The sequence below is a fragment of the Halichoerus grypus genome, chromosome 8, assembly GCF_964656455.1.
Source record: "Halichoerus grypus chromosome 8, mHalGry1.hap1.1, whole genome shotgun sequence".
NCBI lineage: Eukaryota > Metazoa > Chordata > Mammalia > Carnivora > Phocidae > Halichoerus > Halichoerus grypus.
Genome location: NC_135719.1, coordinates 92,816,980 through 92,843,056, shown reverse-complemented (window position 1 = coordinate 92,843,056; position 26,077 = coordinate 92,816,980). Strand labels below are relative to the sequence as shown.

The window sequence follows — 26,077 nt, the reverse complement described above, 5'->3', positions numbered from 1 at the left end:
CATCCTCTGATACCTCAAGCTCAAAACACTGGGCTTTTCTGCTTGTCTTCTATCTGCCCTGTGCTATGTGGTCTGAGTAGTGCCCTCACAGGAAGAGCCTTGTAAACTTGATTCTCACCCTGTGAGTCCATTAAAGACTAGAACCGCCTTCAGTTTCCATTTCTGCCTGCTTTATAAGATCACTTTCTGGTGCCTTCAAATAATTGTGTGTGTGTGTTGTCCAGAGTTTATTATTGTTATCTGAGAAGGTTTAGTCTGATATAAGCTACTTTCCATTACCAGAATCAGAACTCCCATTCAAGAATATACACTTCAAGCAAGCTTTTTAGGTGATTCTTACACTCTCTAAAGTTTGAGAGCTACCGTCTTAGATAAAACTTCTGTGCTTAACTTTATCTTTTAAGAAGTCATCTTCTTCACTGCAAAAAAGAATTTAAACTCTTTAGGTACATTAGTCATGCTCCTTTCATAGTGAAAGTAAAGTCCTACAAACAGGATAACTATACTCTTCTCCACAGTGTGTTCCTTTTTACCATATTTTCCTAAAAGGACTGGAACCTCTTTGTTGGAAATCAGGGAACATTGTCATAAGTGGAAAGAGTAGAATGTGGTCCCAAAGTACTCAGTTGTTAGGTTTTAAATGTGATCATGTTTAAGGTAAAAATCTAATGATATCAAAATTACTCTAGATAATCCTATAAAATGGTGACACAATTTTGTGTATATAATTTGATACAGTAATTTTTATGCACATTAAAGTTTGAGAACTACTGGGCTAGACAGAAGGGGGAAATACAAAAAATTTCTCTAAGCAGGTGAGTGGACATTCAAACTATCCTGCTGTCAAAATAACAATATAATTAGAAGATATGAATGGGAGATAGATAGAAAATTCTTTAAAGTCCCTGTTTGTCTAGACTATGACTCCTCTTATGTTTTGTAATACAGCATGCTGACAATCAAAACTTAGCTCTACTACTTACTAGCTATGTAATTCAGCAATGTATTTAACCCTTCTGAGCCTTTGTTTCTTCATCTATAAAAATTGGGAAAATACTACCTTTCTCTTGTAATACAAATGCCAAAATGACTGGAACATTTCCTGGGATGTGTCCAGGACTTTCCCTTTATCTAAGAATGCTCCCCAAACTTTGTTCTCAAATTGACCAGGCAAATGAATTTCTTATAATTGGTCTGTAATTCAATCTATATTCTCTTAATATCTTGTTTCTAAAGAGGGCAAGATTTTAATGAACAACTTCAACTGAAACACAAGGTAACCTTTTGAAAACTTATATTGTAGTTTCCACCTCATTTTCTCAAGAGAATGCATCTTGATGGATAATTTATAAGAGACTTAGGAGGAGAATAAGAGAAGAATAACCATGATAATGTCATTCCATTCTGGGAAAGGCTTAAAATAATGATTATAGAATGTCTAACTCTAATAGTTCCACATAGAAATATACCAACTGCTGATCTGGAAGCAATCAGTGACAGTTTCACAATTTCTATATAGGATACAGTAAGAAGTAACAATCTTATATGCCTTTTGGGTAGATGGGAGGAGGGGTCATGAAACTGTACTCACACAAGGTAATAAAAATAAACTTTCCATATCAGAGTCTGGAGGGAGTTTATAGAGATTGTTGGAGGAGGGGTGAAACCTTCCCAATGCTCCTCATTTTTGTGCAGTCCCTGGAAACAGTGTAAGCCAGAAGATAATAGAGTAACATTTTTTAAATATTGCAAGGAAAAAAAAAACACTGTCCACCTATAATTCTATACCGAATGAAAAAGGTATCTTTGAAAAATGAAGATAAAGACATTTTCAGATAGGTGAAAGCTGAAAGAATTCATCACCATCAGAACTACAAGAGATGTTTAAAAGAAATTCTTAAGGCAGAAGGAAAATAATACCAGATGCAAATGTGGATCTACTGAAAAGCACCAGAAATAGCAACTATATGTGAAATATAAGACTTTTTTCCTTAGTATTTAAATCTCATTAAAAAATAACTGTGTAAAACAAAAGTAACAAGCATTTATTATGCTGTTTATAATATGTTTAGAAGTAAAATATATGACAACAATGGCACAAAGGCCAAAAAGCAAATTAGTTGGTATAATATCATTTGAAGATAAACTGTGATAAGTTCAATCAAATCTTAAAGCAACTACTGAAATAACACAATGAAAATTATAGCTAATAAGCCAAAAGAAGGAGGTAAAATGGAATCATAGAGCATTGATTATCTAAAAGAAGGCAAAAAAAGGGAGGGAGGGAAAAAGAAGTCTCAAGTAGACTACAAATAGCAAGATGGTCAATTTAGCCTCAACAATAGCAATAATCACATCATAAATGCAACTAGTCTAAATATCCTAATTAAAGGCAAAAATTATCTAAATGAATTAAAAGCAAGGCCCAGGTATATGCTGCTTCCAAGAACCCACATTAACAATAAAGACACAAATGGGCTAAAAATAAAAGAAGAAAAATAGATATATGACGCTAATCCAAATCAAAATAAAGCTATATTAATATCAGGGGGAAAAAAAGACTTCAGAACATGGAATAATACCAGAGAGGAAAAGAATCATTTTATAATGATGAAGTGTTGAATTCAAGAGGCATAGCATTCCTAAATGTTTCTGAACCTAGTAACAGACCTTCAAAATACACGAAGCAAAAGCTGATAGAACTGTGAGGAGAATAGAGAAACCCACAATTATAGTTGAAGATTTTAGTACCTCTCTGGTCTTAACTGATAGATAGGACAAGTAGATGGAATAACAATAAGAGCCCAGAAGACTTGAATAACATTATGAAACAAGTTGACCAAACTGACATTCATAGAACACTCTGTATTAGCTGTGTAAACATTCTTGTCAAATGTATGCATAGATTTACCAAGAAAGACTGTATACAGGGCCATTAACTAAATCTCAATAAATTTAAAAGGATTTGAGTCATACAAAATTAGTACTCTGATCACAATAGAATCAAGATTATAACAGAATCACAATATATCAGCAAGATTCTGGGAAATACCCAGACATTTGGAAATTAAAGAACTTAAGTCTGTATAACCCAACAGTCAAAAAAGAAATAAAAATGGAAATTAGAAAATATTTTAACTGATTTGAAAATGAAAGTTAAAACACAGCCTATCACAGTGTATGGGATGTGGCTAAAGCAGTGCTTATAGGGAAATTTGTAGCACTAAAATGTCAATATAGAGAAGAAGGTCTTTGCAGTGGGTTGACCTGTGGCCTCCAAAAAGATACGTCCACATCCTAATCCCCAGAACCTGTGAATGTTACTTTATTTGGAAAAAGCGTCTTTGCAGATATAAAGTTAAGGATCTTGAGATGAGGAGATCACCCGGGCTTATCCAGCTGGGCTCGAAATGCCATCCAGGCATTTTAAGAGAGAAGCAAAGAGAACCACAGAGGAGAAGACCTCTGTGAAATGGAGACAATGCCAAAACAGAGAGAGATTTGAGTTATATAGTCACAAGTTAAGGACTGTGGATAGCCACCAAAAGCTGCAACAGTCAAGGAACAGAATCTCCCCTAGAGCCTCTGAACAGAGTGTGACCCTGCTAACACCTTGAATTCAGATGTCTGGCCTCCAGACTGGGAGAGAATAAATTTCTGTCCTTTAAGCTTCCAAGTTTTTGGTCATTTTTTACAGCAACCATAGGAAACTAATATAGTCTCAAACCAATGACCTCAGCTTTCATGTTAAGAAACTAGAAAAAGAAGAGCAAATTCAGCACAATGTTAGCAGAATAAAAGAAATAATAAAGATGTGAACCGAAATTATTGAAATGGGAAACAAAAACAATAGAGAAAATCAATGAAACCAAAAGTGGATTCTTTGAGAAGATCAATAAAACTGGTAAACTTCTAGCTAGACTTATCAAAAAAGAGACGAGAGAAGACACAAGTTACCAATATCAGCAATAAAAGAAGTGGTGACATAACTATAAACCCTACAGGTATTAAAAGGAGAATAAGGAAATAGCTTATATGAATAATTATTTCAACAACTTAGATTAAATGGACAAATTCCTTTAAAGACACAAACTATCAAAGATCACTCAGGAAGAAATAGATAATCTGAATATATTTTTATATCTTATTATATATTATATAATCTTATATATATCATTTATATTATATTAATTATACTATATTATATTAATTAATTATCTTTCCACAAAGGAAACGCCAGGCCAGCTGGCTTCACTGGGGAAGTCTACCAAACATTCAGAAATTTAGGGAAGAGAGAGATACAAATTCTTCGGAAACCCTTCCAAAAAATTGAAGAGGTAGGAATAGTTCTCAGCTCATTCTTATGAAGCCAGCATTACACTGACATCAAAAATAGACAAAGCCATTATAAGAAAGAAAAATTACAGACTAATATGCTCATGGGTATAAATAAAAAAGTTCTTAAAAAACCTTCAGCCAATTGAATATGATAATATCTAAAATGGATAACAAATGATGACCAAGTGGAATTTATCCCAGAAAGGCGAGATTGGTTTAACCTTCAAAAATCAATCAATGTAACTCACCTTATTAATAGACTGCAAATAAAAAATGAAAAAAATTTAAATTTAAATTTAAAAATGACAGGTTCATCTCAGAAGATGCAGAAAAAGTGCTGGACAAAACATAATATCCATTTCTGACATAAACTCTCAGCACACAGAAATAGAAGGGAACTCTCTCAAACTGATAAAGAGCATCTCTATAAAGCTTATGACTGACATCATCCTTAATGGCAAAAAATTGAATGCTTTGACACTCACACATGGAAGCTATTCCACTCCTAGGTATTTACCCAAGACAAATCAAAGCATGTATCTTCATAAGACTTGACATAAATGTTTATAGCATCTTTATTTGTAATAGCCCCAAATTGGAAATAAACCAAATGTGCATCTACAGTTGAATGGATAACACGTTTTGGTATATCCATACAACTGAATACCACTTGCAATAATAAAAAAAAAAACCTATGGATACATGTCATAACATTAATGAATCTCAAAATAATTACACTAAGTGTAAAGAGCCAGACAAAATAGAGTGCAAAATAGTTTTTATGTAAAATAGTGTTTATGTAAACTTCTAGAAAATGATGACTTACTTGTAGTATCCGATAGAAGATCAGTAATTGCTTAGTGACTGGGATGGGTACAGGGAGGGGAGGAGAGGATGCTTACTAAGGGTCAGGAGAAACTTGTGGGGTTAGATATGTTTATTTCCTTTATTGTGGTCATGGTTTCATGGGTGTATATATACATCAAAACTTACTCAAATTTTATACTATAAATATGTACAGTTTATTGTATGTCAGTTATACCTCAATAAAACTGTATAAAATGAAAAGAAAGGTGAGAAGTTGTTGGTTTGCAACTTCCAGAGCTTACCAGGGATAATCTAAAACCAGCCCCCCATAAAAGGAGGGCAGGGAGAGACTGCAGAAAGAGGCAGACCACTCCAGATTAGTAGGTGGCAGGTTTAGTGAGCAAGTGAACTTAATTACAAGGCTTCTCCCGGAGGCTGCAAGAGGAGTAGTTTTCCCCACCAGTCTGTCAAATCCTAAGTGTCTATATAGAGACCTTAACTGAGTTCAGTTATGTATACCATCAAGGCAGTCTCAACACCACATCACTATCTCAAGGTTGTATCCTTGGGGCAGCTTCTGGGGGCAGAGAAAGCAAGCAGAATGTTCATTCCAAGGACAGGGGAAGGGGTGAGGAGTCTCTGATCGCCCAATTTCAGCTCACAGTTCAGCCAGCGGTCACATCCTCTCAGTGACCTCCTTCAACAGAAGTTTAGGGTAGCTGGAGAGTAAAGTGTGGAGGGGTAGGTAGTGAGGCAGGGAGAAATTAGTTTGGAGAGGTATGTTGGACTCTGTCCTGTGGTCAAGGACCATAGACTAGACTGGAGAGAGCCTAAAGGTAGAAATAAGAGCTACATGATTAGGCAATAGATGATGAATGGCCTTGATGGAGGCAGTAAAAGGAGAGAAGAACTGATTATGAAGAAGTGAGGCTGGATTTGGAGACATCTAAGATGTGGAATTGATATGACTTTATGACTAGTTGGATGAGGAAGAGGAAAAGGATGATATTCAGGTATATGGCTTGGGAGCTGGTTTAGACTGAATTTGTCCCCCAAATTCATATGTCAAAGCCCTAACCCTCAATGTAACTACTTGGGAATAGGGTATTTAGGAGATAATTAGTGTTAAATATGTTAAATGAGGTCATAAGGGTGGGGCCCTAATCTAGTAGGACTGTGGCCTTATAAGAAGAGGAAGAGAGAGAGAGAGAGATCTCCATCCTGTGTGTACACAGTGAGAAGGTGCTGGATACAAGCCAGGAAGTGTTTTCACTTGAAACTGAACCTGCGAGAATTTGATCTTGGACTTTCCAGCTTCCAGAATTGAGAAAATAAGTTTCTGTTGTTTAAGGCCCCCCCCCCCCAGTCTATGGTATTTTGTTATGGAAGACCAAGGAGACTAATACAAGAGCCAAAGGGGGTTGTGGGGAGGGGAGATACTCATGGCATTCACCTAGATCTAGAACACAGAACAAGAAGCCAGTTGGGGCAGGGTTTGAGTTCAGGTTGGGATACATTAAGTTTGGTGGACATTCGTATGAGGAGGTAAACAACTGGAAATATCCGGCCGAAGCTCTGGAGAGAGTTTGGCTGGAAGTACATACTTGGGAACCATCAGCCATAGATGGTAATCGAAGCCATGGAGATGGGCATGCAGGGGAGGAGGAAAGCCCAACAATGAAGAAGAAAATGGCCAGAGACAGAGGAGGAGAACCATAACTGAGTGGTGACTTTGAAGCCAATGAGAAAGTTTTGAAAAGAGATGATTAACAGTATCAAATGCTGCAGTGCTCTGAGCCCATTTCTGGGGACATGTCTAAGTGTCTGGCGTAGCCCTTGAAATCAGGGACCCAACAGTCTAACTGAAAGGAGAACACAAACATATGAAACAATTAGGAACTCAATCAATTAGAGTGAACAGTCTTATTAATGTAATAGACGAGTGCAATATAGATCCATCAATTTTTTTTAAAGATTTTATTTATTTATTTGGGAGAGAGAATGAGAGAGAGAGAGAGCACAAGACCGGGGAGGGTCAGAGGGAGAAGCAGACCCCCTGCTAAGCAGGGAGCCCGATGTGGGACTCGATCCTGGGACTCCAGGATCATGACCTGAGCTGAAGGCAGTTGCGTAACCAACTGAGCCACCCAGGCGCCCTAGATCCATCAATTTATTCTGCAAACATATTGAGCTCCTACTGTGTGTCAGACATTTAATTTTTGGAAGAGGCAATTGGACTTTTTTAAAAGAAGGGTATGACTTAGTCATGGGGGTGGAAATGATGTTCTTTCTGGCTAAGTGAAAAAGAACAAAAGCAGAGTAATTTAGGCACATGAGGAAGGGGGTGGAGAGCATGCAGTCTTGGCAAGGGCCCAAGGAGGGGGAGTAATTGGTAAGAAAGCCTGGATGGGTGAGTTTGTGCCAGAGATTGGAGGGCTGGAGGGCACCTGTCATAGTGTAACTAGTTCCAGAAGTATTCTTGATCCTACGCATTTTCCAGGTGCTAGCCACCTACTTCTGCAATAGGAAGCAGAGCCCCCTTGTGTCGAGCTAGTTGGGCCACTGCTTTCTGAAGACTGGCGTGCAGAAAATGTGAACTGCCACACTGGCCACCAAACACGTGTCCAACTGCCGTCTGATATGAAGGGGAAATTATAAATAGATTTCAAGGGAAAATATAATTAAAGGAAAGCTTTAGATATCACAGCAGTTTCCATGGCCCTGAGCTACACATGAGCTTTTTCAAATAGCAGGTGCAGGAGGCTGGGGGATCCCAAGAGTCTCTCATAACATCTCTATTGCAGTGGCTTTGGGTGGACCGATTGGCAGCCAGGCAAACGGTCGGGTCGACAGTATGATGAATAATTAGATGAGCAAATTCGTGGCGGATGAACCACTACCAGTGTCTGAACACTACCAGTCTTGTCTGGCGGACCTGGGAACAAAGCTTTCTTCCCCGGGACGGCCCTGAAGATGCAGTTCTCCTGATGGCTGGAAGAGGGCGCTGCGGATCGCATCGGTCCGCAACCGTCCGAGACAGACCCAGAGTCCTGGGAGGTGAAGGGTGGGGAAGCCAGCCGAGGTCAAGTCCCAGAAAACCCAAAGCCGCGGAAATCTCCCGGAAAGAGCCTGGGGAGAGGGGGAGGAGAATGCTGGTACTTAAAACTTTGCCCGGGCCCAGTGTTGGGATTTGGGGAAGGGTGGGAGATTGGAGGGGGAAAGGAGCGGAAAAAATAAACCCCAGAGCGCTGCTGGCGACTCAGAGGAAAACGCGACTACTATAGGCCCATGGGCGAAAACTTCGGGTTGATGGGAGATGGAAGGGAGGAAGAGCTGCAGGTTTCAGCCGTCTCAAGTTGTATGCTCCTGCACAGGTCCTGGGGCGAAACAGCCGCGCCGCCGCGAGGATCCTACCTGAATCTGTCCTTTCGGCTTCATCAGTGGCTCCAAAACTTTCCTGCTAACTGCACGCGCCTCCTGGGGTGTTCCCGTTCCTTAGGAGGGCGGCTTCCCGTCTGTCCAAAGTGGGACGGAATCACCACCGTCCACTCTGTTGCCCACTTACAGGCTCTTAATTTAAACAGGAACGAAGAACTGGGAGGAAACCAGCCAATTCGCTTTAGGGCTCAGGCTCTACTTGTGCATCGGTCCTCCGGGGCTCCTCGCATCGGCCTCGCTGGGTCTCCCAGCAGTTGCAGGCCAGCCTCCCCTACTTCCCACCCCTGTCTTGGTTTCTCCGCATTTCAAAGGATGCTGCTAGCGCTGAGTTCCCCCTTTCTCTCTACTTTGTAACCCAGTCACCAAACTCGCGGCTACCCTAGATCCCTTCCCGCCAGGGGGCGCCCTGACTATAGGGGCTCTGACTATAACCTGGGACAAGTTGACTCTAGGTTGAAATATGTGACATGAAAATAGGCAGGTTCTGAGACCACAGGCGTCAACCTCTTGGAAGGCTTGACCTGACAGAGGAAAGGGTTCTTCGACACCAAAGGCCGGAGGGTGGACTCTCCTCCTCTCTGGGCGGACTCTGGCCTTCACACACACGACCTCATCTGCCACTCCAACCCCAGAGCGCGCCAGTGCACCGAGAGGGCGACACTGGAGCACTACTCTCAGACGTCCTAGCGTCGCCTCCCACCCCCATCCCCAGGGCCTGCCCAGAGGCCATGGTTTGAGGAGAGCGTCCGCAAAAGGAAGGTGGCCGTCAAAGACCCTAGACGCTCAAGCCAGGACCGGGAGCAGCAGAGGGAGCGCGCCGTAGCTCCGAATCTGTTCCTGGAACAGCGCCTTGCGAAAGCCTTCTGGGGAAAGCCGCCCTACTGCAGGCCCCGGGCTTCGCGCAGATCTTCCAGAGGCTCTCAAGTCCGGTGCCTGGGGAAAAAGCGCAGCAGGTTCCGGTGAGATCCTTCAGGGAGAGAAAGACGCCTTCCAGAGGGGGCTCCGGATTCTGTTCCTTGGATCTTGGGACTGGGGAACAGCGACCCCCCCCCCCCCGCACCGCCCCGGGCCTGGCTGCGTTCCTGTTTTCCTTTCCCTGGGTGGAGTTGCCTCGACGGCACCCGGGAGCCCAGCTCAGCCAGGCTCGGGAGACTGCGCCCGGCTGAGGAAGGCTAGCCCACCGCCGGCCTGTGCGCAGGAACAGCCAAGGGCCCAGAGAGCTTCGTGCAGAGTTAGAGGCCTGGAGCACAGTTTCTATAAACTCAAGATAGAGAACCATAAGTAATAACCCCTTCCATTTGCTAGCGATTTTTGTGCTTTACAGACTCATGCACACGATCTCATCCTTAAATACTTGGATCCCTAGTACAACCTGGGAGGTACACAAAGGAGATTATGACAGTTTTTGGTTTGGTTTGGTTTGGTTTGGTTTGGTTTGCCGCTCAGGAATCAGGTGCTAAGAGGTTTTGTTTCCTTAATTCAACATTTCTTGAGGCACTGAAGATTGAAGGATAAATAAAACAGGGTTTCACTGTAAAGGAGGGAGGCCAGTAAACGACACCATAGTTTTCTGATTTCTACTCAAGTGCTCTGCCTACCACCCCTGAGCATTTTAAGTTCAGAAATGGTGAAGAACCTTCCCCCCTCCCTGCTACACACACACACACACACACACACCTTCATCAAAACCTTCTCTATCTCAGTTGGATCCCAGAGTAACATTGCCACAGAGTAACTACATGCATATTATTTGGGTGATTTATTGTTAATTTATAAGCTCTGTGTGGGTAAGAGCCACATCTAGCTTGTCTAAAGCTGAATTTTTAGGCCCGGCACAGAGCCTGGCACAGAGCCAGCACTCAATAAATATTTGTTGAATAAATCACGAATTGCGATGAAACTCGGAGCAAAATATCAGCACCAGGGAACATGGTCTCTCACCGTCCTCGAAGAGGTGTGAAGGACCATGAAGAGAACTAGAAAAATGTGGTGGTGAGGACTGGGGAGGACTTTTCATTCCTCTCGCAGTCCAAGCGACAGGCCCTGAGTCATACAGCTTTCTGTATGAGACCTCTGTTCTAAATTCTCAAAGAAGTGACTCTGGAGGGACAGAAAGACGTTTCCCTTCGGCCACACAGGTGGTGAGCAAAGGTTGATGGCAGTTCCGCTTGTCCCCCACCCGGCCTGGGCCTGAGCCTGAGCCTCCGGGGCTCCTTAGATTCCAGACCAAGCTGCAGAGAGCAAAGCAGTGTGGCGGGGATTGGGGTGGGCGCCTGCGGCCCCACCAGGGAAAGCTCCTTGAGAAACCTGAACTGGGCCCCACTGCGACCACTCGGCTGGGGAGAGTTACTGAAGACGCAAGGGTCCTACAGGGGGGACAGGGTTCCCAAGTATTCCCTGCAGCTGTGAAGACATTACTAGTTTAACCGGGGTCGCCCTACTTAAGATGACTCTGGGAGGCAGCTAAAAGAAAGGACACTCCTTGGTTAGGAAGAGGCCTTGGTTAGGAAGAGGTGTTGGGGCCAGGGGAGGGACTCTCAAGGCCTCTGCTTGATCAAGCTCAGAGACTGAGGTATCAGTCTTCCCACCCCCACCCCTCCCGCTAGACGTTTTAGTCTTCAGGCTTATTCCTGGCAGTGCAGCACATCTGGCAAAGAGTGTGGGGCGGTGTGTGTGTGTGTGTGTGTGTGTGAGAGAGAGAGAGAGAGAGAGAGAGAGAGAGAGGGGCAGAGGTAGAAGGGGGGGTGGGGGCTGGGGGCGGGCGCCGCAAGGTGCTGCAAAGGCCCAGGTGAGGTCTAGCCCAGAGCTGGTGCGGGTGCGCGCGCCTGCTGAGGGAGGTGGCCGCACGATCTTGGTTGGGGGGGAGGGGTTGGGTGGAGCAGCAGCCGTAGCCCGGCGCCGCCCCCACCCCCCAACCCCAGCTCGGGCATCTGCTCTAGGCGGTGACTAAACGCCTGCTGTGTGGCTGGGGGTCACGGTCTGGTCTGCAAGCCTTGGGCGGTGGCGTGGGGGGGCGGGTGGGGAGCTGCTAGCCACGTGCGCGGAGCCTGCTGCGGGGCTGGCAAGCTGGAACGCTGCCGAGGACGAAGGCCGAGGCTCAGGGACTGCGCAAGATGCACCTAACTCTCCCCTTCAGTCAGATTCAAGGCCTTAAAGGCAGGGCAGGGTGGTGGGTGTACGAATGACGACAATACAGAAATCTCGAGCTCTGGCAATGGAATTAACAATTTTCCAAAGCTTTCAAAGCGCTTTTATGGGCCCGATCTTATTTGAATCTCAGAGAAACCTTGTGAGGAATGACCTCCATTTCTAAATGGCATTGAGACTGGGAGAGACGTACAACATTCTATACTTGGTGTTTCTTATACTTACCAATAATATGAAATAATGGAGAGGGAGAAAGAGAAAGAAGACAGGGGATTGGGAAACCCACCCCGCCTTGTCATGAAGACCCCAGTCAAAACACGGCCCAGGGGCTAGGGCCGCTTGCAAACAAGATCCGTATTCAGTTTTGTCCGCTCTCCTCGACGGTTCACTTGAGCCCAGCGTCGTCTTCCCTCCTTGCTCCCTGGGCTTTGACATCACATCGACCAAAGCTCAGTTGGGAGTCTGAGTCTTCCTGAGAGCGCCCCCCAGAGAAGCCCCCCGGTAAAAGGGCAAGGAACCGTCTTGGTGCTTGTCCTTCGCGATACAACCGACAAGCAGGTCTCTGTGCCCAAACGCAAGGTTGCCTGCCCCAAAGCCGCCAAGGGGGATGCGTGAAAACGTGGGCCCATGCGGGAGGAAGAGGGTGCCCTGGGCTTTCTCTCCTCTGTTAAGCGACATAGGTGGTGAGGAAAGCGAATGTTAGTATAGAAGTTGCCTTTGTATTGAGGGAGTACAGAGCACTTCTCAAGGAGGGAACTGAAATGTTACAATAACAAGCCAATAAACAAAACAACTTTCCCTTACTACAACTGCTGTTAATGGGAAAGGCGCCTAACCTGCTGAATTAAATTGTTCAAAAGTGCCTGTTCATCGTTGGGAGCTCCTTCTGTACAAGGAGGGGAAGGAAAATGTGAAAACAAAAAACAAATTCGAGAAGCCTCCTTAATCGGCCCCCGCAGTGTCTTGGAGGCCCCAGCCGGGCCAGGGAGCGCTCCACCCTCCCAGCCCCTATCCCAGAGAGGAGGCTTTTTAGCCAAAGAAAAACCAAACCAAACCAACAACAAAACGTTTAGAATCCAAGGGGGGAAAGTCGGAGTGGGTCTCGGGATCTGCGCCACGCAGGGCGCGATACTGTAGTCCACTGGACGGGAGGCCGGGGCCTGGCCGGAGCAGCACGGCGGGTGCCTCTGGCCCGGCTGGGGAGCGAAAGCCCACAGCTCCCCCTCTCCAGGCGCCCAAGGACCCTCAAGGCGCGGGGCTCACACTTGAAGCCTGGGAACGCGCAGACAGGAAACCCACTTCCTCCTAAGCAGTTTCTTGCTCGCCGGATGAGAGGCGCCCAATTGAAGCAGAATGATCCTCATCTACTAATATCCAGCGTGGCCACAAAGCGACTGGCCATTTACGCCGCCACTTTAAACAAAGATATTTGGTTATTCCCGGGGAAGCAAGTGCACTTTTGCATGGCTGAGCTCCGGGCGGAGGCGAGCCTCAGCCCAGCCTCCCGCCTGCTGGGCTGCTCGCGCCTTGGGATTCGCCCCCTCCCGGCCAGCTGGTCCCGCCGGGGTTCAGGCTCAGTTCCGCCCGGCAACAGGCGGGCGGGTACTCACGACGCTCCCTGCCCGCGCCCTCCCTGAAGCATCAGAGGGGAAAACAGCGTGGCCCTGGGCTCGGGTGCTGGGGCTGTGATGTCCTCGGAAAGTCAGCTCCAGCCCCAGAACCCCGCGTGTCCGGGCGATGGGCGAGGGTCGGGGACACCAGGTTTGTTCGAGGTGGGGCAACTTCAGCAATGGCCCTTCGTGTTAGTGCCCCCCAGCTTCCCAGCACTAGCGGCCAGTAGTGTGCTTGCCTTGGCCGGGAATGGGGGTGGGGAGAGGGAGCCGCGTGTGGGTTGGGGGGGGGCGTGATGTAGGGGGCCCTGGACCGCTGAGAAGACCCTGAGGTGGGGGGAGGGGGACGCGGGGATCTGGGACAGCCTCTCGGAGGCAGCCGATCCCTTGCTCAGCGTCCCCTCCGCCCGCTGGGATTCTCTCTCGGGTAGGGGGAAAGGGGGCGGGGAGCAGAGGTGTCCCTCTGACGGCGGCAGAAGAGGCAGACAGACGGACAGACACGCAGACCAACAGTGCGGCCCCAGGGTTCGTCCCCAGACTCGCGAGCTCGTTTGGTGGCGACTGGGGCTCGGCGCCGCGAAGCCCGATGTGGTCCGGAGGCAGTGGGAAGGCGCGGGGCTGGGAGGCCGCGGCGGGAGGGAGGAGCAGCCCCAGCAGGCTCAGGTGAAACCCCTACCCTGTCCCTTGGCCCCCTCCCTCTAAAGACTTGTCCCCGCCCGGGAACCCCGGCTGTATTGGAAAGTGGTTCACTTTGTAACTCCGAAAGTTGGTTGCAAAGCAGCATTCACCTTCCTTCCTCCCCACCATCCCTCCTCCTCGGCTACTCCTCACCCCACCTCTTGCCCTCCCCTCTCTCGGTTCCCTCCTCCTTTCCCTCCCCCCCCCGTCTCCCCCCGCGCGCCGCCCGCACCCCACAAAAAATGGGGTGGGGGTGTCCGGGGAGCGGGGGAAAGAAATGCTTTGGGTCGCGTCTCTGCCTCTCTCTCTCTCTCTCCCTCTTTGAGACCTAAAAATCTTGACAAGTGAAACTTAAAGGTGTTTACCTTGTCATCAGCATGTAAGCTAATTATCTCGGGCAAGATGTAGGCTTCTATTGTCTTGTTGCTTTAGCGCTTACGCCCCGCCTCTGGTGGCTGCCTAAAACCTGGCGCCGGGCTAAAACAAACGCGAGGCAGCCCCCGAGCCTCCACTCAAGCCAATTAAGGCGGACTCGGTCCACTCGGTTACGTGTACATCCAACAAGATCGGCGTTAAGGTAACACCAGAATATTTGGCAAAGGGAGAAAAAAAAAAAAAGCAGCGAGGCTTCGCCTTCCCCCTCTCCCTTTTTTTTCCTCCTCTTCCTTCCTCCTCCAGCCGCCGCCGAATCATGTCGATGAGTCCAAAGCACACGACTCCGTTCTCAGTGTCTGACATCTTGAGTCCCCTGGAGGAAAGCTACAAGAAAGTGGGCATGGAGGGCGGCGGCCTCGGGGCTCCGCTGGCGGCTTACAGGCAGGGCCAGGCGGCTCCGCCGGCCGCGGCCATGCAGCAGCACGCCGTGGGGCACCACGGCGCCGTCACGGCCGCCTACCACATGACGGCGGCGGGGGTGCCCCAGCTCTCGCACTCCGCCGTGGGGGGCTACTGCAACGGCAACCTGGGCAACATGAGCGAGCTGCCGCCGTACCAGGACACCATGCGGAACAGCGCCTCGGGCCCCGGATGGTACGGCGCCAACCCGGACCCGCGCTTCCCCGCCAGTAAGTGAGGCCGCCCCACTGCCGGGCCGCGGGCTGAGTACGGGAGGCGCGGGGAGAGCAGCGCAGCAGGCGCAGCGCCTGCCGGCTGCGCACCGGGCGTCAGGGTGGGCGGCCCGGAAGCCGCGCCAGGGAGTAGGGTGCGGGAGCTGGGGATTCTTCCCTCTGCTGGACTGAGGGGTCCCAGAAGAGACACTTGGTAACGCTGGGGTCTTGCGGGCAGGTGCTAGTATTCGGCGTCTCCCAGATGCGGCCGACTGGCAGCTCTGCTCGGCTCAGGAGACCTCAGAGTGCCCAGGGATCGCCCTCCCACCCCCCCAAAAAACTAAGGGAGCTGGGGGCAAGCAGGGAGCAGAGAGGTGCGGCCTGGCCGGGCGGGAGGCTGCCCTACTGCGGCGCGCTGAGGGGACCGGCCCGGCTGGCTCTCCAGTCTAGGCAGGTGGAAGGGCGCGCGGCTTCAGAGGGGGCTCTAAATGGGCCGAGCAAGTGCCCTCACTGGGGCTGACAGGAGAGAGCGGCCGAGAGGCAAAGCGTCTGGGACTTTAGCTTTCGAAGGCGAACACCCCACTCTCCCAAACTCCCAAAGTTGGGGTCTACGGCGGGACCCCAGCTCTTGGTCTGGGCCCAGTTCGCCGCCTGTGGCCCGCTCACCCAACGACTCTGGCCAGGGCTGGGCAAGAAAGGACCAGAAGCGGCCTTTCTCCACTTTGCTTTTGGGCTGGAGCCCTGTGACTGAGGGAGGCAACCGGGGTTGAGGTGGGGAGCTTTCCAGCAAATCCCTCGACGGCACGGCCTGGGGCAGGCGCTAACTCTCCTTGGAACTTAGGCCTCTCGGGGCGGAGGCGGCCTAGGTGAGGAGGGCGCCGTCGGGGTGGGCCGGGCCGGCCACGGGCGCGGAAGGCCGAGGTGGCCTGGCCCGGCCCGGTCCCCGCCGACGCTGTGCGTTTGTCGCTTACAGTCTCCCGCTTCATGGGCCCGGCGAGCGGCATGAACATGAGCGGCATGGGCGGCCTGGGCTCGCTGGGGGACGTGAGCAAGAACATGGCCCCGCTGCCAAGCGCACCACGCCGGAAGCGCCGGGTGCTCTTCTCCCAGGCTCAGGTGTACGAGCTGGAGCGACGCTTCAAGCAACAGAAGTACCTGTCGGCGCCCGAGCGGGAGCACCTGGCCAGCATGATCCACCTGACGCCCACGCAGGTCAAGATCTGGTTCCAGAACCACCGCTACAAGATGAAGCGCCAAGCCAAGGACAAGGCGGCACAACAGCAACTGCAGCAGGACAGCGGCGGCGGCGGCGGCGGCGGGGGCGGGGGCGCCGGGTGCCCGCAGCAGCAGCAAGCGCAGCAGCAGTCGCCGCGCCGCGTGGCCGTGCCGGTCCTGGTGAAAGACGGCAAACCGTGCCAGGCAGGCGCCCCCGCGCCGGGCGCCGGCAGCCTCCAGGGCCACGCGCAGCAGCAGGCGCAGCAGCAGGCGCAGGCGGCTCAGGCGGCCGCGGCGGCTATCTCGGTGGGCAGCGGTGGCCCTGGCCTGGGTGCACACCCGGGCCACCAGCCGGGCAGCGCGGGCCAGTCTCCGGACCTGGCGCACCACGCCGCCAGCCCCGCGGCGCTTCAGGGCCAGGTGTCCAGCCTGTCCCACCTGAACTCCTCGGGCTCGGACTATGGCGCCATGTCCTGCTCCACCTTGCTATACGGTCGGACCTGGTGAGAGGACACCGGGCCGGGCCGGGCCCAGCGCGCTGCCTCATCGCTTTCCCTCCTGCCGGCCACACATCACCAACCACCCGCCGCTCCCTGCGCTTCGACTTTTCTTAAGAATCTGTCCCGTTTAGACCAAGGGAAAAAACACAAAAGCCAAACTGCTGGACGTCTTTTTCTTTTTCTTTCTTCCTTTTTTTTTTCTAAAATTTGTGGGAATTTTTTTAAAAAAGAAAATAAAAACAACCAAGTGAATCCAATTCTTTAAGGAGTCTTTAAACCGAGAAGGACATAACAAAAAACAGCTTTGGGGGTGTCTGTTAGGTGATTGAAATGGGTTTCCCTCGCTCAGGCAGGGTGCAGTTTGGAGAGGGCTCTACAGTGACACAGCTCTGGACTCTAAAGATCGCAAACTTCACTCTGGGTACACTGTGCCAGCAAGGTGGACTCGCTTGTAAATACCAGGATTTCTTTTGAAGGGGAGTTGGGGGCTGGGGAGAGGAAAGACTCTACGACAGGACCCGCATGTCATTGACACAAAGGAAATGCCCCCTCCCAGCGCTCGCTGGCCGCCGAGGCTCAGCCCCGGGAAGAGCCCTGGCTAAAATTGTTTTATGTTTGATGTGAACTTGTAGCTGTAAAACGCTGTCAAAAGTTGGACTACACGCCTAGTTTTTAGAAATCTGTACATTTTGTTGTAAAAAAAACAAAAACAAAAACAAAAACAAAAACCCAGTCCCTGTCCCCAGCCCATTATATTTTTTATGGGCATTGACAAATCTGTGTATATTATTTGGCAGTTTGGTATTTGCAGCGTCAGTCTTTTTCTGTTGTAACTTATGTAGATATCTGGCTTAAATATAGTTCCTAAGAAGCTTCTAATAAATTATACAAATTAAAAGGATTCTTTTTCTGATTAAAAGTCCACCTTTTGTTTGGTTTTGATTTGGCTTTAAAAGGCATTTTTTTTTTTTTTTTTTTTTTTTTGTGGTGGTGGGGGTGGCTCATCATTGGCCTGATGGGAATTGGCATTGTTTGGGAGCTAAAAGGATCCTAAACCAGCTAAGGAGCTGGGCCCAGAGTCCTTGTCCCATAGGGAAATGGAGTTTTGTTCTGTCTCCGAATTGAGTAGAACCAAACCTTGAACAGTCCTGGGACTTGGCAATATAGAGGTAAAAAGCTAAACTACTTCCATCAGGAGGGTAAGGGAGAACAGAAGAGAAAGAGACCAAAGGACTAGTTTTTAGATCCAGCCTTCTGTTTTTTGAAACCTCAGAAGTGTCTACTGTGGTCTTATACAGCTAAGTCAACAATTAAAACTTTAAAACGTTTTAAATAACATAATTTTAAATAATCCTGAATGAGAGATAATTTTTATGGAACAGATGGTCCCTGTAGATTTCAACACCAATCCTTATTTCTAATCTGCTGCAGAGCCTCGTCGGAATTAGAATCTGGTGGGAGGCTGTTTTCAAAAATGGGGAAGTCTATCTGGGTCTCATTTCTGCTCTGAAACAACTATCCCCACTCAGAGTTGGACATGGATCCCCAGGCTCTCAGGGTCCTTCTGGCTCTGGGAGATTTTTTTGACTTGGCTACTGGCCTGGAGACACTGAAGGCAGGACTTTGGAAGCTGGGCTTTCCCTCTTTGTTCCACCAGTTTCCATCTCTGGGCTCCTAAATATCTTTGTAGTAAGGAATCTTTCTCCTGTTCCCAACTTCCTACTTCTCACTGCCCCGGCCACCCCCGCCACCCCAGCAAAAAAAAAAAAAATCTTCAATCTTTCTTACTACTTTGAATTTCCCGGTCTCTTTGGTACCCAGATGTGGTTGTTGGGGAACTCTCAGGGTTGCCCTAGAGAAGGGAGGAGGGAAGAGTGGTTCTGGACAGAGAGAAATCATAGCCCCTAGATGGGCTGTTGCCCCTTCTGTGTCACCTTTGAGAAACCTTCCTAGCAAAAGTGGGTCCCTCTTAGCCTGAAAGTGTTTGTGGGGGATTGATTCATACTTGCCTTGTACTCAATTCATGCCTAGAATTTCTTTCTTTTTCCTTCTCTTCATCTTTTCTTCCTCTCTTTTCCTCTTATTCTGTCTCCATCTCTCTCTGTCACCCAGCTTCCACCTTACCCCACCCCTAGGAACTTGTGAGGGAAATTGCCTAGGCCAAGGCCTTGCTCCAGACCAGCAGTTCCTGGGAGGCTCCTCACCCCTGGTGCCTTACGAGTAGGGGCCAGGGTGGGCTTCATCTCCTGGGTCTGGCTACTGAGATATGGTTTCCAATATCCAAAAGAGACTCAGAGAATCCGAGGATGGTTGCTTGGGTCTACGGAGTGTGCTGGTGGGGGAAAAGCTCAGGAGGCCTCACATTTTGGGAAACCAGCAAAACTCAGTGAAGTTGGAATACTTGCGTTGGAATGAGCAGCTGTGTTCCCCGGACAGGTGGTGCAGGTGGTCAAATCACAGCTCAGCCCGGAGCCTTGGCGGGGGAGATGTTTGCTCTAAGGTCCCAATTCCGTGGGCATGGGAGCTTCCGCTTAACCTGCCCCAGGCCCAGCACAAGTCTGGTCTGGAGCGGGCGGGGCGCGCGGTGCCTACAACTGCAAGGACGGCTGCCCCCTCCTCCCGCATCCTGGCCCAGAGGGGGCACCTGAGAGTCACAGTTTTAGTGGGTTGTGGTACCCTCGGCCTTAACACCCTTGCGCTGGATGGAGTTTTATGAAATACATTCTTCTCCCTGCCACCTCGAGCCGGCTTAGTTTGAAGTCTGTTTACTTGTTGGGGATGGGGGAGGAGGGGGGAACGTGAGTTCAGCCGCGTCTGCGGATGGAACCGAGACTGACAGAGACTTGGCCGCTTCTCTCCACCCATCACCCCGGGTCCACCAGCTCCAGCTCCTGGCCCGGAGATTGTAGTAACTTCAGGAATCGGCCCTGGAACGCGAGCTGAAGCTTTTTGATAAAGAAATATGTGCGCGCTGGGCGCAGCAAAAGACCTCAGGCTGGGGACATTCCCCACCCCACATCTCGGTGACCCCCTGCGAAGCCGATTGTCGTCTTCGCCTGGAGTGGCCCTCCCCTAGGTCTCCAGCATCTCTGGCCCAGGTTCCGGCCTGGAGAAATCAGCCTTTTGGGGATGTCCCTGGCGCTGAAGTGCTGGAAGGGCCAGAAGCTTCCCCACGTAGGGGGGCAGCGCAGTTCGCTCCAAGATCCCAGAGAAGCTGAGCGCCCCCGCCTAAGCACCCCACCCATCCCCAAGCCCCGAGGGCTGCGGAGAGTGGGGGAGATTTTGCAGACAGCATCCCCCCTTTCCTCCTCTCCCCCACCCCCACCCTACCAAGTAAACACGGGGACTTTCTCGAGAGCCCTGGAGTGCGGCTCTAGTGGCTTCGGGGCCTGAAACCCCAGGCTTGGCTTGTTTGATGTTTAGCATCCCAAAGCGGCACGCCACCCCCGCCCCAGCCTGGGAACCTGGAGCTGTGGGTCGGAGAGGGAGGAAAGCCGCCCTCTCAGTCGGCCAGGCCAGGGGACTGGGCTAGGTTCAGGGAAGGCGGGAAGAGCGGGACAGAGATGCGCTGAGCGGGGGAGAAGGGAGTCCCGGCTGCCGCCGCCCCCAACAGAGACACTTGTGGGTACAGCTGGAGTCCTCAAGGCCGGGAGGCGGGTGGGGGCAGGGAATGCCTCAGCAGCCGGGGCAGCGGCTCTGGGATAGGGGCTGGCCCTGAGGGGGGTAGCTTGGGGCCCGCGAAGGAAAGCAGACCCAGGCCGGAGCCGACGGTGCGAGAAACGCTCGGGGCACTTACTCCTGGAGGCGGAGGAGGCCCCGCGCGCTCCAGTCCCTGGGCCTCGAGGAGGCAAGGTCTTCTTCCCACTGCTTAGGTCTTGGCCTTTCAAAAGGGAAGACTTGCTCGGGAGCCTTCCCAGGGATTTGAAATCCTCCTGGGGGCAGGGTTAGGCCTGGGGCTGGCATCGAGGTCTCCGATTTTGAGACCCCGGGCAGGAATTCTCAGACTTTGAGGCCGCACACTCTCGAGCGCGCTCACCGGCGTGAGTAGGCGCGTCCGTGAGGGGCTATCTCCAGGCGCGAGTGCACAAAAGGTAGCGCGAGTCTCTTCTCAGGCGACTCGAGATAAGAGGAAATGAGAGCGGGGTTTTCTGACTTCCAACTCATTAGGGACCAGGTAAGGTCAATGCTTTCTCTATTATGTCTTTATCTTAAAAGCGGGTCAATTTAAGATAAGGGAAAAAAAATCCAGGAACGGTGTGAACCGTGCTGATAAAGACTGACCCCTTTCCAGAACTAAAAGCAAGCCAGGCAGACATTCATTTTCTATAAACAAGAGAGTTGTGAGAAGCTGCCTTGAATTCTGATCGAATGTCTCCAGTCTCTCTAGACATCGCTCACCCCCTCCCCCAATTATTAGAGCGGGGAGCAGAGTGAGCGGGGATATTATTTGTGGAGAACTAGAAAGCCTGTTGGGAAATGTGAATCTGAGATGACATGGTTCTTAGGCATGGTTTGCTGGCTTGTTTGTTTCAAATGCGTCTTTCTTTTAGAATGGAAGGAAAGTGACAGATATGAGTATTGGGAGGGCTGACGCTGAATGTTTTCCTTGTTCAGCCAGGTTCCTCTTAAGAGATGCTGGACACCACCTTCCTCTGGCCCTTCCTGACTTCCTGACTGGTGTGTTTGTGGTTGTGCAATTGTGTTCTTTTTGGCTCCAGGCCACACTCTGTGGGGCCGGATCTGGGCTCCTGCCTCAGCTTAGAGCACAGAAAATTTTCGTGCGCTCCTTTGGGCAGTAGCTTCTGGAAGGAGTATCCTATCCCCAGTCACCCTCTGTGCCTGGAGGCATTGGGTACGGATAAGAGTAGTGGAAAGAATGTGTTTTATTGAAAAGGAGGCCCAGGGTCTGTATGCTCCCTCTCCCCATGTAGTTGTGTTTCTCAACTTGATGATTGTCAAAGGAGCAAAGGAGGAGCAGGCTCAGCAACTTGACAGCACAGTTTCGGCCTCATCTGAAGCCACAGCTGAAGTGGCAGGCTGTGTTTCTCTCTGATAGTGACCTAATGCCCTACTTGGAGGGCATCTAGGCACAGCCCCAGGCTTCTCATTTGATGTTTCCCATTTGCTTTCTGCTTCCTAAACATTTATTGTCTTTGTTATTATGAGTTGTAATGAAGTTTTGGAAAGGATGAGATTTAAATCCATTTTTTCTGTTTTCTTTCTTTTTTAGTTATTTGCAGGACACTACAATATAAATTGATTATTGTTATTGTTCTGGACAATAACATGGAAATAAACGCTTCTTTAAAAAATTGAAGGCAATAGGTCTCGTTAAAGAGGACTCTTTCCTCCAATACAATATTCACATCTGATTCTGCCCACTCCATTTGTAGGTATAAGTGGATACATACAGACACCTGTCTCTGTATGTATTATAGAAGTATACACACATGTATCTATCTCATATATCTAATTTACATGATATTTAAAAAATTAATGTAGGATTCTCTTCGTAGAGGATCTTACTGAACTTGTTAGATGCAAGAAAGTTGAATGTATTCATTACCTCAATTAAGATGCCACATGAAACCGAGTGTCCCTTTAAAAAGCAAGTAAAGAAAAGCTTTCTTTAGTTTTGTCTATTTTAAATTGGAATATTAATTTATTTTCCTGTAAAATTCTGGAGAACTAATTGTTTTGGGGGAAATATTAATATTTGTTCTTAAAGGAAATGAACTTGCTGTCTGAGACACACAGCTGTAGCTGAGACTTCTTGAAGCTATCTATAACAAAAATTGTCACTTGCGACACCTACATTATCCACTAACAGATATCGTTAGTAGGAACACTATTGGCCAGCTAACAGAATCAAATAGAAATGTTTCTGCCCCTCATTTGTAGCAAACGTCCCTCCTATTCTGGTCTTCACAGAGTCGTGGAAATAAGAGGGCAGGTCTGAGTGTAGTCAGACAACATGAAAAAAGGGCAAACTTTTCTCCTCTCTCTCCCTATTTCCCACATTTCCAGAAATCCTGTCTTTGATTGCGAGATGAAATTGTCAATAACACCAGGCTGTTGGTAGAGGGTTAAAGGTTGCATTTCTCGGGTTTTCGGTGATTGTTGATAATGTCATTTCTACAAAATCAGAGACGGTAGGCAATGAAAAGTGTCCTTGGATACCCTTGCCCAGTCACTATGCCTTGGAGCCATTCTGTGGAAAATCACCCAGAATGGTAGGGCCTCCACCTTGCCTAGCATTCTCCCTCTCAATACTGCTGCTAGAAGGTGTCCAAAGCTCTAGGAAAACATGGGTTTATTTAGTCCGCGCGCCCCCGATTTACCTGATCTCTCCGGCACACACACACAGCTGAGTGTGCGCGCAGATGTAAACCTGGGAATTACCGTAATGACGCGAAGAGGACTGAGAGCTGGTTCCTCTGAGCTGGCTGCTCCCTCGGGTCTAACCTAGGAGAACAGGTCAATGGTTTAACAAATCTGGCTATGCCTGTGTATACAGCAAACCTGGCATGGTGAGGGTCCTTGCAGGCGCCTCCAGAGCACTGGGTTTCTTAAACAGACTTGGAGCGACAGGTTTTTTTCAGAGGAAACTCTGAAGCCAAAGAGGCTTAAACCTCTCTCCCCGCCTGGCCACTCGACGGTGCCTCGAGGCCTGCAAGGCGCCGTTTTCTGGGTGGGGACTAAGTTGGGGGAAGGTCTCGAGCTAGGCAGTGACGGCTTCTTCCTCCCCTTCTGAGTGTGCTTCAGAAAGAATCGCAACTCTTTCACCAAAGGCGTGCACAGAGTATACATCCCTGCCCTAGCCAGGGCAGACAGAAGTTGTAGCTAGTTCATTACTACTCACCAACCTGCACTATGAACTGAAATGTTGGTTACTGTTTCCTGGCTGGATGCTGAGGCTGAGGCCTGGGTGTAGTAAACTTTGGAAGTACTGCTGTGTATCATACCTACAACTCACACAGCAGGGAAAGCTCAGATAGCTATATGCACTTCACATTGGCTTCATGCTGAAATCAAATAGAAGAATCTTTGGAAATATTCCACAAAAAGCCAACCCATCCACTAGCCATAATCTAGCACTGGATGAGGGTAAAGGGAACATCTTTAAGATCTATGGTAGCATAAGGAGCTTCATGCATCCCCAACAGTTGACATTAACCTTCCTGTATGAACTGTTTTCTAAAATCTATAATGCCACGCCAATGCAAAATTAGTTGTTAAAAATTCTCCACGTGGCTAAATACTTAGATTCTGTTGGTTGGGTGTCTGTGGAAGCTGGAGGGTTCTGTGTATGTGGTTCTGCACAAAAGAGAAGAGAGGAAGGGAGAGGGGACTGGAAAGGAGGGGAGAGGAACAACGGCCCAGTGCAAGTGTGCGGAGTTCTGTTGGTGTTTGTGACAGCTGAGTCATGCTGGTTAGAGCTGGTCTTTGGGTCCAAGTATTGGGGTGGATGGATAAGTAACTGGTGTATGTGATTTTTCAGGTTTGGTGCTAGTGGAGAGGACAGGGGGACCGGCTGAAAGGCAGTGTGTGTACCACCTCTGCGTTGGGCCGGTGGTAACACAATGGGAATGTAATCATCTAGCTGAAACAAGCTCAAATGGCAAAAAGTTGCAAAATAGATCGACCTCCCTGAGAAGAGAGGGAGCTGGTTGCAGAGGTCTGCAGCCATCATCCTTTTCTCAATACATTTTAAACAAGAGGATCTAGGGAGTGATTCCGATTCAATACACATAATCAGTTTGCAAGTCTTATTTCCATTTGAAAACAGGGCCATTTGCAATCATAAGAGCCGGACACGCTGAAAGATACAGAGCGCTTTCCGAGCAGATGATGGGTGACAGAATCTACAGGCAAGCACTAAATATTTTCTTCTAGCCTCAGACCGCATGCATCAATCTTTAGTCCCCGTGTATTTGAAATCGAATATTCCTGGTGTATATATAGCTTAATTGCTTAGAAAATTGAGACTCCATGGTTGGAGAGGGGAGAGAAACAGCAAGAAAGGTGAGAGAGAAACCATGTTTGTGCTTCTCCTCGGTGCTGGTTAATAGTCATTTAGTGAAGAGTACACGGGTAAATGTTTGATAGAAAATTTAAACTTGTTTTTAAAAGAAGGGCCGCCAGAAGAGGTTGCTCGGGGCTAAAATTTCGCGGGTTGGAGTCGCGAAGCCCTGCCAGGGTGTTCCGGGGGCCAGCAGGGTGTCTGCGGGGCCCAGGAGCAGTGGTGACCAAAGCCCTAGGGGCGGCTCCGCGGCCTCCCAGTTGCACCGCCAAAAACCCAAGGGCCCCTAGCGGCCCCGCGGTTTCAAATTTGCTGTCAGGGGACTCAGCCAGCAGTGTGGGCACTTAAAATCTCGAGCTATTTTATGGTCTCTCGTCGTAGAAAGTTTCAATTCTAGAACCAAGAGAAGCAGATGTACGCGACCTCCCCCCTTCGCCCACGGCCTCTGCACTCCCCACCAACTTCGGCCTCCCCGCCCCCCCCCCCCGCCTCCGCCTACCCCAGTCCACGGCCTCACCCCGCCCACCCCGCGGCCTTCCATCCCGCGCTCAGCCCACGGCCACACTCTGTCCTCCCACCCAGCCTCGCGACGCCCGCCCCCATCCCCACCCTCCACCTCCCCCCACCCAAGGCTAGCAGGTGACTCTCCAGCCGGGTTTCAGTTCGCTCCCGGAACAACCTCGGCTCTGAGCTGTATACCGACCGCCCCCAGCCCCTTCTGGAGACCACACTAAGTCTGGTGTGCGGATGAGTCGAAATTTCCCGTTAACTTTGACCCCAGAATATATAGATAATTAGTTCACTGGGTCAGGATGATGATCCAAACACTAACCTGAAGGGATTAAAAAAAAAAAAATCTGAAAACACGATCTTTCTTTAGACAAATAAACAAAATCAAACAAAGCCAGCGAACTGTTGCTGTTTCTCTGATGAGTTTTCCTACGGAAAAGAGAGATTCCGCTCAGATACGAACATCTAACGAACTTTCTGGTAGGAAGAAACTCAGTCTAATAATAGTATGTGCTTAATGCCAATTCCATTTTTATTTCAAAAGGGGATAATTTATTAACCTCCTCAAGTTGGTGTCTCTTAGGCAGGAGTTGTGTTTTCAAACGTCCTTGCAAAGAATTTTCACCTCTGGGAAGATCTAAGGAGAACCAATAGATGGGCGGGAGGGGGAGAGAGGGGGTGAGGATTCTGCACAGCTCCTGCCGGCTTGCTCAATTTTCTGCAAAACTCTTCCTAAAAGCCCCAGTGTTCTCTTTAACAGATGTC

General features: G+C 49.2%; 1 protein-coding gene across 3 annotated transcripts in view; it reads left to right on the top strand.

Moving 5' to 3' along the window:
• NKX2-1 (NK2 homeobox 1) overlaps positions 1-17,582 on the top strand; it is a 46,104-nt gene extending 28,522 nt beyond the window's left edge. The window contains exons 1-3 of one of the 3 annotated variants that reach the window (XM_036103887.2): positions 13,927-14,003; positions 14,697-15,082; positions 16,038-17,582. In XM_036103887.2, the coding sequence (XP_035959780.2) occupies positions 13,927-14,003; positions 14,697-15,082; positions 16,038-16,786 (1,212 nt within the window). In that variant the 3' untranslated portion in view covers positions 16,787-17,582. Of the gene's footprint in view, positions 1-13,926; positions 14,004-14,650; positions 15,083-16,037 lie in introns of those variants that run through there. The other 2 variants (XM_078078736.1, XM_036103889.2) reach the window with 2 other exon arrangements.
• Positions 17,583-26,077: the final 8,495 nt, after the last annotated feature.